This window comes from Equus przewalskii, chromosome 10 (assembly GCF_037783145.1).
Source record: "Equus przewalskii isolate Varuska chromosome 10, EquPr2, whole genome shotgun sequence".
NCBI lineage: Eukaryota > Metazoa > Chordata > Mammalia > Perissodactyla > Equidae > Equus > Equus przewalskii.
This window is the reverse complement of record NC_091840.1, coordinates 26,244,023-26,258,703: the sequence shown is the minus strand read 5'-3', so window position 1 is coordinate 26,258,703 and position 14,681 is coordinate 26,244,023. Positions and strand designations below refer to the sequence as shown.

General features: G+C 59.1%; 1 protein-coding gene across 15 annotated transcripts in view; it reads right to left on the bottom strand.

The window, feature by feature from the left end:
- Positions 1-14,681, bottom strand: part of CACNA1G (calcium voltage-gated channel subunit alpha1 G) — a 63,144-nt gene that overhangs the window by 17,306 nt on the left and 31,157 nt on the right. For 6 of the 15 annotated variants that reach the window (XM_070560694.1, XM_070560697.1, XM_070560703.1 and 3 more), the window contains 14 exons: positions 14,531-14,645; positions 14,290-14,445; positions 11,347-11,415; positions 9,804-9,888; positions 9,526-9,719; positions 8,248-8,679; positions 7,226-7,326; positions 6,867-6,990; positions 5,004-5,072; positions 4,688-4,872; positions 3,693-3,819; positions 1,998-2,123; positions 1,308-1,397; positions 560-752 (listed from right to left, as the gene is read on the bottom strand). In XM_070560694.1, the coding sequence (XP_070416795.1) occupies positions 560-752; positions 1,308-1,397; positions 1,998-2,123; positions 3,693-3,819; positions 4,688-4,872; positions 5,004-5,072; positions 6,867-6,990; positions 7,226-7,326; positions 8,248-8,679; positions 9,526-9,719; positions 9,804-9,888; positions 11,347-11,415; positions 14,290-14,445; positions 14,531-14,645 (2,066 nt within the window). Of the gene's footprint in view, positions 1-538; positions 753-1,307; positions 1,398-1,997; positions 2,124-3,692; positions 3,820-4,687; positions 4,873-5,003; positions 5,073-6,866; positions 6,991-7,225; positions 7,327-8,247; positions 8,680-9,525; positions 9,720-9,803; positions 9,889-11,346; positions 11,416-14,289; positions 14,446-14,530; positions 14,646-14,681 lie in introns of all 15 variants that reach the window. The other 9 variants (XM_070560695.1, XM_070560699.1, XM_070560704.1 and 6 more) reach the window with 3 other exon arrangements.

Sequence of the window (14,681 nt, the reverse complement as noted above, 5' to 3'; positions counted from 1 at the left end):
ACGACGGGAAGCCAGGGAGTTTTGCTGGAGATAGGGAGGGAGGGCGGGTCTGGGGTTATGTCACGATGCCATCCGTTTGCAGGTTCTGCCGAGGCCTTGCTCAGCAGCTACAGACACTAGGCAGGCACAGGTTCAAGAGGCTTGCTCGCCAACCCTGGGGTGGGCAAGGCTGGCACCTGAGCCAATCCCTGGGTCACTGGGCATCGGCACAGGGCAACGTAGCATGATTCTCATCCAACGAGGCTCCTCTGAGAGTCGAGCTGGGAGAGGCCGTGCATCAACTTCCACCTGGCCTCATCTGGGGAGTATGATGCTGAGACCTGGGGAGCCCCATAGGGCAGAGGGAGCTACCCCCACCCCACGGGGCTACACTGGTCTGCTTCATGCGGGCTCTAAAGGCTGACATGCTCTTGGGGGGAAGGAGGTGAGGAGGGGGGTGGGAGCATTTGCTCCCTGCCCCCGGCCCCAGCGCCTGGCCCCCTACAGTCGCAAGGCCAAGGTCAAGCATGGCTCAGAGAGATGTGGAAAGACTACCGACCAGCCAGCTGCTTCTCCTTACTCCTTCTCTTTTTCTCCAGTCTCCGAAGACGCTTCTCCTCCCGCCGCCGGGCCTCTTCCTCCTCCTGGTGCTGCCGACACTTGTGGAAGTTCTCCACCACCACGCCCACAAACATGTTCAGGACAAAGAAGGCCACAATGAGCAGGAACGAGATGAAGTAGAGCAGCATCCAGGGGTTGTGGTTCATGATGGGCTGGCGGGGAGCAGCAAGGACAGGTGGAGGCATCAGCCGGGGGGGTGCCTGTCTCAGGTGCTGCCCCACAGCCTGGGTCCCTTAGGACAGGACCTGCAAACTCAGTGAGCTACAGGGACCCAGAAGGTGATGCGAATGAATGATGTGGGTTTGGTGTTATGCATTAGGGAGGGGTGGGGACTGTGGCAAAGTGGAGAGTGGATGTTCTATCCAAAAGAGGCAGCTGCTTCTTTGTTCCAGCTGACTTCTGTGTTCCCAGATCTTTGGACTTCTCCTGAGCAGGCCCAAATTTGGATTTTCATGTGAGATTTGCGAATTTTTAAATGTTCACCACTAATTCAAAATCATTTAAACATGTGCAAGCCAATAAAATATGCCCAGATTTGGCCCTCAAGTTACCAGTACAGCCTCTGCTGCGAGGTGATGCCCCTTTGATGGCATTTTGCCAGCCTGCCTTGCTTTCTCTCTGTCCGTTGCCTACACCCGTCATGCTTACAGTTGGCCCATGCTAAGTGACCTGAGCCCAAAGATGGATCCTGCCCACCTTGGCCCTACCTGCTGGTCCACGCCCACAGCATCCAGCCCGTCATACATGATGTCCACCCAGCCATCCTTGGAGGCCAGCACGAACAGCGACATCAGAGCCTGGGGGCAGGGTAGGAGAAGGGATACCACCTGAAACCTAAGATGTATAGCTAAACTACTCACCACCTGCCCCCCAAGCATCTCCTGGCAGCAGCTCAGGGGACCTCAGCCCTTCAGAAGTTAGGCTGGAATCACACTCCAGGCCCCAGGAGAGCTCTCTGTCCCAGGCCTCCAGGGCTGGTATGAAACCAAGGGGGCCGTGGGAGATGATCAAACCCTCTGACCTCAGCCAGATAGAGCAAGGGACCCCAGAGCCCTGGAAATCCAGAAACGCAAACCAGGGAGGGTCTGAGAAATGAACCAGCAAAACCTAGTGAGCTATTTCGTTTTCTACATTTCTCTGTTTCTGCGAATGTGAAGTAAGGAAAGGAGCCGTCTTGACCATACACCTGCACCCTGTACCGTGCTAAGCAAATGTACGCATCGTCTCTCTGCATCCTTACTAGGCCCTCCAAGGAGACACCGGCACGACCCAGGCACCAGGTGATGAAGCTGTGGCCCTGGCAAGTCAGTTGCCCTGCACGCGTCACTATGCATGGAATGTGTCCTCTCCAGACTCCTGCCACCACTCCCACCCCCACCTCGGAGCCTGGGGCTCACCTGGCCCAGGTTGTCAAAGTTGTATTTGTGCCGGACCCACCGGTAACTGGCCTCGGCACAGTCAGACTTGTTGGTAATGTTCCTGGTGTCCTCTCCCTGGCACACGAAGAACTTCCCTTTGAAGAGCTGGCCACACACACCCAGAGACAGAGAGAAGTGAACTGTGACCACAGGAAGCCCAGAAGTCCCCAGCCCCTCCCCCCACCCCCCAGCCCTGGGGCCTCAGAGCTCCGGGCCCACCCCGGGTGAGGGTGAGGCGCTCAGCCCCGGCATCAGTCAAGCCAGGGAAGCTTCCCTGCAGGCACCCCCTCCTCTGGGGTCCTGGGAGCAGAGGCCCTAAAGAGGGAGGAAAGGCCATGTGGCAGGCGCTGGGAAAGAGCGGATGGCAGGAACAGCCATTGGTTTTCTAGAAAGGGCAAGGCCAGTGGTTCCTCAAGTGGGGTCCCTGGACCAGCAGCATCAGCAGCACTTGGGAATGTGCTAGAAATGCAAATTCTCAGGCCCATCCCCACCCACTGAATCAGACACTCTTGGGGAGGGGCCGAGGGATCTTGTTTAATGGTGAGGATGGGTTAGGTATTATCGACCCCACTTAACAGATGAGGAAAACTGAGGCTCAGAGAAGTAGATTCACTCATTAAGGTCATATAATCAGGAGGCGGCAGAAAAGGGGCTCGAACTCAGGTCTTTCTGACTGGAAAGCTCTCCCTCATTCCAGAACAAACCAGGCTATGATTGTGGGGAAGGGATCTGAGGGATGGGAGGAACAGGGGCCTGAGCAAGCCTCTCAGGGCAGACCTGCATCTGCTGGGAGAGCCTGGGGTTCCCCTGACTCACCTGAGCAGGCCAGGAAGGGAGGGAGGGGGACGGGGAACGGGCGTGCAGAGGGGCACTACACAGCCTTGGCAAACGGGCCCCAGCCTGGTCTCTGGGGCTAGAGAATTTAAGGAAACCTGAGAATGGCCACCTCCCCAGGGCAGAATGGATACCCCAGGAACCCAAAGGAAGGGACTGGGAGGGGGCAACCACCCAGGAACTCCTCCTGCCCCAACAGTCAGCTATCTACCCTGCAAGTGAAACATCTGGAGCAGGAGGGGAGAGGGGTGGGGCTGGAAGGCGGGGCTGGAAGGGCTCCCCGGCTCCTGGAGGTGCCTGTGGAATCCTGCAGGCAGTTCCCGCTCTTTTCCCTCCAAAGCCAAGTTCCCTCCCTGGGCCAGAGGCCAAGTTTCCCCAGCAGCCCCCACTTCCTGCCTTGTCTGGGGTCTGCACCGGCCTGCCTGCCAGCACGCTGCTAACCTGGCCCAGCTGTCTGGGCCCTGGATCCCCAGACCTGGCCTGCAGCCCACCCGACTCAAGCAGGGAAGGAAGGGAGGGGATCCCTGAGCAGACTGTGGGCCAGGGCCAGCGTCTGCACGCCAGAGCGCAGTGCGTGAGGGGCGGAACAGCAGCCCCGGCTATCAAGGGCCAGAAGCCTCTCTGAGGCCCTCTCCCCTTAGGGGCCTCTTCTAGGCTTCCCGTTTTCTGAAAAATGCCCAGGAGGCAAAGGGATCTGAGGCCTAGGGTATTGAGGGAAGTGTCTCTGTTTATTCCTTTCCGGAAAAAATGCAGCACCAGCTCAAGCCTCAGGATTTAGAGGCCGAGAAGAAGGCCCCCCTCAGGCTTCTGCCAACAGCTGGCCCTCAGACCCCCACAAACCTGCACCCCCAGGATGCCAAAAATGATGAAGAAGGCACAACAGATGACCACAATGTTGCCGATGGGCTTCAGCGAGGACATCAGCGTTTCCACCACCAGCTTCAGCCCCTGTGCCCGGCTGATTACCCTGGGGAGGGAGGGAGGTGGGTAAGAGGGGCTCCTCCAGCTCAGACACTCCATCTCCCTTGCCCTGCTGAGCAGCCCCCAGTGTTGGCTCATGGTCCCCATCCTGGGCTCTGGCGGAGGGAAGAGGGCTGCTTTCTGGGCTCGTCACACAGAGCTGTTCTTTTCCTGGGACCCCACCATCCGCACTCCCACCCACAAGCTCTCCAAACAGGATGCAGACACCCCTACACCCTCACGCCTCCACCTCCACTCCCAGGATGTCAAAGTATTACCTGATGGGGCTAGGGTGGGGATTCAAACCAGGGAGGTGTTACCCAGGATGCAGCGTGTTATGGGGACAGGAAGATGAACTTGAGGGGAGCATGCAGGGGGTGGCAGGGAGGGGAAGGGGGTGGAGAGGAGGGTCATCACAGCCAGGGAGGCATCCCTCGTCAGTCAGTATCGTCCCAATCCACAGAAAGTTCTGACTCTGGGGTAGGGGCAGAGGTGTTGTCTTATTGGGGAGGGTTTCCTGAGGGCAGACCCCCCGCCAGAAGTGTTACCTGGTGGGTGGGCTCTGAGAGGGGGTGAAGGTGGGGAAAGCCATTGAACGGAGTCTGTTACCTCATGGAGTCCCACCCAAGGGAGAGCTGCAGCTGAAGACTATGAGGGCCCCTTGTACTGTGCTCTGCAGGAGAATGTCAGACGGGGAGTCACTGGCAGGGAGGGGTGCCCTTGGAGGGAAACTGCTGGGGCTGTAGTTTAAGCTGAGTGATGTGGGGGACAGGGTTCCCTGTGACGGTCACAGGCAGGAAGTGGGCTTTCACTCCATTGTGGGGGTGTTGGTTGTTGGAGGTGTCCTTGAAGAGGAAGCGTGGCTCGGGGGTCACCTGAGCGGGCGCAGGGTCCTCAGCAGCCGCAGCACCCTCAGCATGCCCAGGATCTTGGTGCCGCTGTCGGAGACCATGGACACGAGGATGTCGATGATGGAGATGAGCACCAGCAGCCCGTCGAGCACATTCCAGCTGCTGCGCAGGTATGCCTGCTCCCCGAAGCACCAGCCCAGCGCCACCACCTGGGGACGCCCACCAGTCACCACCACCGCCACCTCTCTGCGGTCCCCAGCCCTGCCCCCAACTTGTGGCCAATCCTTTCCACCCCGACCAGGAACCAGAAGGCCCTAAACCAATGCCAACCCCCCATCACCTTCACTGTCATCTCCGCCAGAAAGACTGCGGTGAAGATGTAATTGGAGAGGGTCAGGAAGATGCGTTCCTGCAAGACAGAGCAGCCAGGTGTTGCCCGCCAGGGTCCCCCTCCTGGGGCCAGGTCTGCTCTGCATACAGAAGCCCGGGACTGCCTCCAACATTTGACTCAGAAAAACGATCCCCATCCTCCCCAACAAGGCAGACAATCTCCTCCCCCGCTACACACACACACACACACACACACACACACACACATGCAGCCAGTGCCAGGCCCCCAACTCACTAACAGCTCCATGGACAGCCTCACCTTTGCCTTCCCACCCCCAGAGGGGCCTGGAGGGGGATATGATCCTCACCGCACTGCTGTGTGAGCCCCATATCTCAGGCCCTATTCCGTGATTCCTTTCCTAAAACTGGGGCAGGATTTAACTTCATCTCTGACCTCCCCTATTCTATGTCTCTCTGCTCCACGTACTTGCTCTCCTGCTGTGTGCCCCAGAAATAGAGCTGCAGGGCAAACTGGGGGCCTGAGTGCAGGCTGTGCACCCCCAGGCATCGTATTTCTGCCAGGCATAGGGTGGGGCAGGGTGGGAAAGAAGGCAACCCAGCCCCCTGATATCTGTGGGCTGATTCTGTTGCTGGGTGGCCAGGAGAGGGGTGTAGAGAGCTGGAGAGGCAGCAGGCAGAGCGTGAGTGCCAGAGACAGTGAGAAACTGAGAAAGGGGAAGGAGAGAAGCATGCCCAAGGACAGAGCTGGAGATGGGCGAGCTGAGTGGGAAGGTGTGGCGACAGTGGCAGAGAGCTCTTGGGTGGGATGCAGACAAGGGGGCCAGTGTGACCAGATGCCCTGGCTCCACCCCACACAGACCCATCCCTCACCCACCTCTTCCTGAGCCAGCCCCTCTATTCCTCAGGCTCCCTCCATCCCTGCCCTGGCCTGGCTGGAGCCCACCCTAATGGAAAACAGAAGCCCCGACAGCATTGAAATCTAAGCAATGGTATGGGAGGCAGTGAGAAGGGGCGGGGAGGCCACCTCAGGCAAGTGGTGCAAAATGCCATGAGGGGCAACAAAGCCATACCCACCCGCCCTTCTAGCACCCGAATCATTGTCAGCGGGGAGGGGCTATGATGCCAGGCTGGGAAGAGACAGCTCCCAGAACCAGCTCGGCCCATCCTGGAAGAGGTTGGGACCCTGAGAGTAGGTCCAGATACTCGGGCCTCTGGCCTCTCCTCTCCTTCAGGTTCACAGCCAAGCAGAAGTGATGGACATCCCCCCTAACACCCCTGAAAACCTACTTGTTTGTGACCTGGCAGGACCATGAGGAGCGAAGGGCAGCTTCCCTCTCCCACTCTGCTTCACCCATGGGGCAGGCTGGGAGAATTATCTCTCCCATTGGTGCGCAGGTCATGGGTGAAACTGCTACCCTTTGCCGGGAGCAGGGGAAGGAAGACCACTCATCCTAGGCAGCTCCAGTCTCACTGTTCACATGACCCCAACACTCACTGACTCACACATGGGCCTCACAAGTCTCTGGCTCATGAGAACACGCCATCTGCAAACAGCCAGGGTGCAATGGAGCTCACTTTTCACCCAGGTAAAGAGCAGGGCCCACTTCCCTAGCTGGGCTGACGTATCACAGAAGGGAAACCAAGGCAGGAGAGGGACACAGGAGGCATCTTGGGGCACCAGTTGCAAGGGGCGGAGTCAGGGAGGCCTAAGGGAGACTCCTGGCTCCCTCCCTCCGTGTCTCTCAGCCTCTTTGCCCGCCTTGCTGGTGCTGGCTATGTGACTGCTAACCGGGGAGGGGCCTGGCACCGAGCAGGCACTCAACAGCCACCGTGTTTAGTCCCGGTGACTCACAGCGCTGTGGGGGTCGATCTTGGGACGCTCCATGGCAATGGTGATGCAGTTGAGGAAGATGATGACAAGGACCACATGATCGAACATCTTGTGGGTGATGATGCGGTGACACAGGAGGCGGAACCTGCTCCAAGAAGGAAGCAAAGGCTGAGCAGGAAGGAGGCAGGGCAGGGCAGGAGTGAGAGGCACCACCCCTCGGCCCCTACCCCTCCTGGGCCCTCCCTGCCCGAGGCCCTTCTCTCACATGCCCCCCTGTCAGGGGACACTTCTAGCGTCTTCTAGCATCATTGGAATGGCATCATGGGATAGTTTCCTGTGAGGAGAGATCGGGGCGCAGGTCAGGGGGCCCCCCTGCCTACCTTGACTGAGGTGGGAAGATGTAGGCAGACCATGAGTCTCGCTCACGGCAGCAGGCAGGGAGCCGAGCTCGGATCCATGCTCTTAGCCGTTCTGCTTTGCTCTGTAGAAGGATCCCCAGGGTTGTGAGCACGCCAGGCCTCCAGGTTCACCACCCCTCCCCTCTTTCAGCAGCTCCACGTGAGGGCTCACGACCCCTCACTCCTTGTTTACTCTCTCCCATTCTGGCCCAGCCCTCTGCCCTGCTTCCTTTCCTGTATTCCTCAAACCTCCTCCTCATTTCCCTCTAAGCCTCCTCTCAGCCCCTGAGCATCCCTCAGGTCCTTCATCTCCCCCCTCTCCTCCCCTGTACTGTCCCCTCCCCCAGGCTCTCCTCTCTTCTCCCATCTCTGCCTCCAGCCCAGCCCCCTGCCTGCCTGTCCTCCCTCCTTCCCTCCCCACTGGGCTCGGAAGCTGCATCAATTATCAAACATTGTACCCATCACAGCTGTCTGTTCAAAGACACACCTGGGATGAGGAGACACTACCCCTTCTCCTCACATGCTAACCCTGGGGTCCTGGGTCCCTGAGCCTCATCCCCAGGGTTAAAGGTGGCAGCCAGGGGGCTAGGGGAGGGGAGAATGGGTAAGGATGAGAGCGAAATCAAGGCCTGTGATGAGGTTGTGATGAGAGAGGGGGTCAAGGGAGGGCATCAGTTTGGAGAGATGAGTGATGGGTCTTTCTGAGTCACAGGGGGAGGGCCATGAAAGATTCATACACATCTGCCCGGAACCATTCATATCCACCAAGGGCCGCCCAGGCAGGATGAGGATCTGGGGCTCGGCAAGGCGGGCGGAGGGAGAAAAGGGAGTGTTTGGAGTTTGGCTTGCTAGGTTGGCACCCCCTGTGATGCCTTGGGCACAATGCTAGCTCTCTGAATGCCACAGCGCTGGGAGGGGGCTGTCCCGTCCTGCGCCTGGCTGGGCACAGCTCCCCTCGCGCAAGGCCAGGGGTGAGGGGGTCTCTGTGCCCACAAGGGCCTCACCAGGTTGCCTTCATCATCACCATCATCCCCATCCAATGGAGGGTCGTCGGGCAGCAGTGCCCGGGCCAGGCGCCCTGGAGCTGACTTGCCATTGCAGTCCTGGTGCTCAGAAGCCGTGCTGCGACCAGTGGCTGTGCGGTGCAGCCCGGGCACCTGCAGCGTGTCCGGCAGGTCAAAGGAGCTCTTGGCCTCCCGTTCCAGGGAGCCACCATGGCGACAGTGACCACCCGCTGGGCTGGCCTGCTCCTCTTCTGAGCTGTCCTCCTCATCCTGGCTCTCCCGGCCCTCGCCCGATAACAGGGACCGCCGCTCCCCGCTCGGGCTCCTCCGCTTCAGGCTGGAGGCACGGCCCAGGCTGTTCCGGCTGGAGCGCCTGCTGGTCCAGCTGCTTGCTGCGCTCCAGGGACTGTGCGGGGAGCTGCGGGCACTCGGCTGCGGGGTGAGCAGGAGAGGGTGGTCTCAGCCAGGACCATGCAGCCCTGAACCCTACCCCCACAGGCACCCTGTCTCCTGTGAGCCTTCCTGGCTTTGTACCAGGTGTGGAGGTGAGCAGGAGCCCTGGACTCGATGCCTGGGTTCAGATCCTGTCTCACTCTAACCAGCTATATGACCTGGGGCGAGTGACTAAACCTCTCTGTGCTCAGTTCCTCATCTGTAAAACAGATATGATGCTAGCACCTATTCCTCATTAGTTGGTGAGAGAAGTCTTATCATCAGCTGAGCAGTATCATCAAATAACTGTGAGAGCATGGGCCCTGACACCAGCTTCCTGGATTACAAGGCCGGCTCTGTCACCTGCTCACTGCAGAGCTTCCCACAAATCATTTCGGCAACCTGAGACTCAGGCCCCATCTGTAAAATGGGGATAACAATGGTACCTAGCTCATAGGGTTGCTGTGAGGATTAAATGTGTTTAGGACCCTTGTGAGCAGCATCTAGAACAGTGTCTGGCACAGCATCAGTAGCTGGATGGGGCTTGCTATTATCATGATGAGCTCTTAAGGAGGTAGAGACTCCCCTATTTTACAGAGGTGGCTCAGAGGTTGAGTCTCGCCCAAGGTCCCTCAGAGAACAGAAGACACAGGATTAGAACCCTGATCTTTTGCCTCCAAGGCCAGAGCTCCTTCATCTGCCTGCCTTACCAGCCCTACTGACCACCCGGGGCTTGTCCAGCCCATGGCTCAGCAGCTGTCCCCTTGGGCCTGCCCACCCCTGTCCCCTCTCCTTTCCTGACGTCAGCACACCTCCCACCTTCGGGCCCCTACATGCCACCCCTACCGGTGACTTCATCTCCTGGGCCGTCCCTGGCTCCCCGGACCCGCTGCTGCTGGTGCGGCGGGAAGCAGGGCCCAGTGCCTCAGCCAGGCCGGTGCTGGAGCTCTTGGGCAGCGACATGGGCGTGGCGGCCGTGTGGATGATGAGAGGCGGCAGCAGGCTCCTCGGCAGCTCCAGGTGCTCTCCCAGGGACACCACTGATGGGGGAGAGAGGGAGCGACCCTGTGTCCACTCAGAGTGGTCTCGCGGCCAGGGGCTGCACCCCCAGGATAGATACTCACAGGCCAAGTGCTTCTTCCTGTCCCCATTGCCATCCAGGCTGGGCGAGAAGAAATCGGGCTCTGACTCGGACTTGGTGGCATCTCCCTAGGGTAGGGGAGCATGGAGTCATTAGGGACCTCGCCGGGCAGGGGTCGGCAGGATGGACTGAGGTCTCCCTGTCTTCGCACACACACCACATATAGGCCACAGGAACCAGCAATCACGGCACAAGGCATGCATTGACGGAGGCCAGACCACCCCGGGGCCCTGACACCTCTGCCTCCCTCCAGCCACACCTCAGAGAAGACCACAGCTAAGCCCAGAGCCCACAGCACAACCGGCCTGGCTGAGACTGGCTCCAGGAATGGCTGAGGGGAGAGGGGATAACTGGGCAGGTTGGTGGCACAGGCCAGAGGGAGCTGGGGACCTGAGTGAAGTGGTCACTAGAGCCTCAGTTCCAAAGGCTGCTAGTGTGCCCTCTGCTTTCCCTCGATGGCTGCCCTTCCCGAGCCTCAGACCCAAGGACCCTGGAAGGAAAGACCCCAGACAGAGCGGCTCAGCCCAAGGATGCACTTCAGAACCTCTCCTTCTTCCCTCCATCTTCCCCAAGCCCCGCCCCTGCCCCAGCCCCATTTTTACCTCTCTCCCTGTCTCGGGGACAGTTTTTTCTTCCTTCTTAGCAGGTCAGTAGGTTTCCCAGTAATTACACACTTCTCCTTAAGAAGTTATTAAAAAATACTTGATTGCCACTTTTGATAAGGACATAAATATTGCGTAATTGGCATCTCGGGGGATCATTTTCATTAACTCAGTTTATATTCCTAACGAGGCCTTTAATTATCAAGTGGGATCTCCAGGGGGCTGCTCGGGAGGCACAGCACCATGGAATCCCACGGGGATCCTGACTTCGCCCTGAATTCTGGTGCCAGCACAAGAAACAGCAGGGCACTAGCTCAGTGTGGGAGCCAGAGGAGGAGCATGCCCCAAAACACTTGCTGGACCTCCTGTGTAATCAAGGGGCCAGAGGCCTGGAAGCGGATTTAAAATTCTGGGACCTTCTGGCAAAAGGCATCTCCCCCGCCCCCACATCCTCCAAAGACTTTGTCCTGAGCTGAGGCAGCTGTGGGGTCTCCAACAGGGGCTCAGGGCAAGGGGGAGGGGAGAGAGATGAAGGTACATGGTCTGTGGCCCAGGTCCTGACTCCACTGAGGCCCTACGACTCGAACTCCGCGGGGACCTCAGCGTAGGCACACACACGCGGTGTACCACACACGTGCACACAGAGGATTCTAAGTCCCTTCCTTCTCCCGTCCATCCACCGGTCTCACAGGACGGAAGGGTGCCCCGTGCAGGTTGATGGGGGCAGAGGGAGGAGGCACCTCCCCTCAATGTCCTCAAGGGGGAAGGGACTTAAAATCAAAGCCAACCTCACGACACCAGTGACCACCACGGCTACCACAGGTTGCACAGCAGCTGAGCGTGAACACGAGCACAGAGACACAGAGACGGAGTGGAGGGGGCACGGGGCACAGGGCGCATGCCGACTCATGATCGCGTACCTACCCCCTGGGAGTCGACAGGCAGCTGAATACAGCTTAACTGTCCACTCGCATCTTCCCGTTTGCTGATTTCCTACAGGGAGAGTGGGAGGCAGGGGATGGGCGCTGGTCACAGGTGCTTGGGCTCTCAAACATCAGCAGTGTCGAAAGGGGAGGGAGAAAAGGAGGGGTGCAGACCCCAAGGGGTGGGGGCAGGATGAGACATGGGGGTGGGAGGAGAAGAAAAGGGACAGAACAGCCTTCCAGAATTCAACCACAGGCCCTTGGGCCAGAATGAATCTGAAGGGTGAGGGCAGAGGCCATGAAGATGGGGCAAGGGCAGGAAAGGAGATGGAGCCCCCCCAGAAATCCTAATAATAACAGCTACCCTTCTCTGGGGGCGTGTCAGGCATGGCGGAAGTGCCTCATTAACACTAAGCTTGCCTCCTCCCAAGGTGGGAGGGAGGTACCGCTGGCTCCATCTTAGAAGAGGCACTGAGGTTTGGAGACGTTAAGGAAACTGCCCCAAGTCACAGAGAGAGTAAGAGGTGCAGCTGGGTCTCACACCTGAGTCTCCAGCTTGCCTCTCCCTGGTTGCGAGGCAGCGGGCTTGGGGAATGGGCAGGAGGGCAGGAATGAGGAGCGGATGGAAGTCAGAGGCTGGGGAGGCGGCAGAAGGCCAGGAGCAAGAGCAGGCGTCCTAACTCTCATCCACTCTGCCTGCATCCCTCCAAATCAGAACGGGGCCAGCTGCTCCTACTGGGATGGGATGTGACAAGTAACACTGAGAGGACGGCTATGATGTTGTTTCCTATCAATTAACGGCCTCATACCAGGCCTGCTGCCTGTTCATTTAATTAAGTGTGTGGATGATAAATATACAAGGATTCAGGGTGCTGCCCCCTGCAAGTTGGGAAATCAACAGCTGAGCAGGCCTGGCCCCCTGGCCACCCCCTCCTACCTCCTGGCGGGGTGGCAAGGCCAGCAGGGAGCTACCCTTGAGGCTGCCTACTGGTGAAACCCAACAAAACGGGGCAGGCACTTCCTCCACTGAGGCGGGTTGTCTCGTTTGTAAAATAAACCTCGCCGGATTGTGGGGCTCCCTCAGAGCCACAGGTGCGGCCCCCTGAAACTCTGTACAGGAGAGGGCAGGGGCCTCTGGAGGTGTCCAGGTCTCTGGCATTAAGTGACCAACCCCCCCATCCAGGTGTTGGCCTACCACATGCAGGACAGTGAGCAGCTGGTCCAGCCCCTCACCTGGGCACTTCAGGGCCAGGCCACTGCCCATCCCCATGGAAAGGGGTTGATCCTGGAACCCTTTCTTTATCCCACCCCAGACCCAGGCATCACATTCTGAGTGAGACCCACCCCTCCAGGCCCCTGCGCTCTGAAGGTTGAGGATGCTGTGGCCCCAGACCCTGGCTGAGCCCTCAGGCTGGGGCAGCCACAGGCCCCCAGCAGGGCCAGAGTGACCAGGCCTGGCCAGAGGGCCGGGCTGCTCTCTGTTCCCACACGCAGACTCTGCCGCTGCTTAGCAACCAGCCTGCTCAGTAGCACTCAATTTAACAAGGTGTTTGCTGAAAGGGCCAGTGGTGGGGAGGGGGCTGTCTGCGCGGCGCACCCCCAGGACTGCCATGGTGGCTGAACAGCCAGTTGAGGGGAAGGGAATAGGCTCGGGAGTCCTCCATTTCCCTCCACAGATTTCCACAGGAATTTTTCTGAGGGAATCTTAGTCGTCAGGAGCTGTGGTTTGGAAGGGGCTGAAGGACCCTGTCCTCACGCAGCTCCTCCTCCCACAGGCCAAGAGCAGTGGCTGAGAGTGGCAGGTCTCCACAGAGACCCTGGTTCTTGTGGGAGCATGGTGTCACCCCTTAACCCTTCAGGCCCCAGGGAAGCCCCAAAGAAGTGTCCCGTCCCACGGAGAGTGCCAACATCCCTCCCTCCCTGCAAGAGGTCCAGCCATCACCATGGGCAGGGCCAACCTCCCCCACCAGCTGCCCTCACTGCCGCCCAGCGGGGAGGAAGTGCGATAATAGATAACTACAGAATTGCAACGGAAGCCGGAGAAGGCCAGTGCGGGACTGCACCCGCACGCCACCAGCCCAGCCCGGCCCACGGGAACAGCCCTCCCTCGCAAGGCTGGGAAAGAGTCGAAAAATAGATTTTTGTTTTTCCACCGTGTGCTAGGTATTTATAGACCAGGCCGCAGCGGGAGTTTCCATCCGGGTCACCCGAAGAGAACTGGACCAAGAGCTTCTCCACTCCCAACCTGGAGCATTTCTAGGCTGGGTCAACGTGACCTGTGCGAGGTGCCAGGACACCGGGCTGGGCCTGGGGCTCAGGTGGGAAGAGGGGCAGAGCTGCGAGAGAGGAGGCGGGTGCAGCCCTTCAGGCAGAGGCTGTGTTCTGGCATGGCAAGGGTGGGATCAATGTAAATCAATATTAATTGATGATGCCGCCTGTGACGAAGGTGATGGAGCCTAGGCTGGAAATAGGACGCTCATCTTTGCCATGCCTGCAGCTAATTGGGCTCATTTCTCACCCTAGGCAGCTCAGCCCTGCCCGGGCCCTGGTGGCATCTTCATCAGCTCAGCCAGAGCTCAGATGACTTGCACACAAGCTTCCCCCACCCCTAGGCTCAGATGGGTCCTCTCTGGATACCCCCAAGAGCACCTGTGCTCAGGGATCCAGCTGCACCACGTGCCAACACTTATCCTGTCCAGCTCTCTGGGGAAGGGTCTAGCTGACTTTGAGGGGGATGCCCAGTCGGCAGCTAACCTGGGACCCAGGGACCCCATAGGACCTGTCTCCTGAGTGCTGAGGGCTGCCTGAGACCCTGAGCCTCCCACCCCTGGACACTCTGCTGCCTAGTTTGAAGGGCGCTTTCTGCGGGACATCCCAGGCCGCCACAGTGCAAGCTGGGCAGTGGATACCTCCTAGAAGTGGACTGTTGTGGGTAGGGGGTTACCTCTGCCTGGAAGCCCTCCACCAGGATGGCGACAAGCAGATTAAAAAGCACGTAGTTGCCAAAGGTCATGAGGGCGATGAAATAAAGGGCAGCCCAGGACGACGTGGAGGCCATTCCGTTGTACAGCACCTTGTTCCAGTCCTCCTGTGTCAGGATCTGTGGGCAGAGGACAGGACAGGAGTCAGGGCCTCTCCCGGGGGTACCACCCCACTCCCTCACCCCTGCCCTGTTACCCTCCCACCTGAAAGACGGTGACGATGGCCCAGAGCAGGGAGTCAAAATTCTTCCGGTCCGGCAGCGTGTCCCCGTCCCGCTCAGATGCAAATTTGCAGCCGAAGAGATGCATGCCCAGGATGCTGAAGACACAGGAGCCACAAGATGGGGGTCAGGCC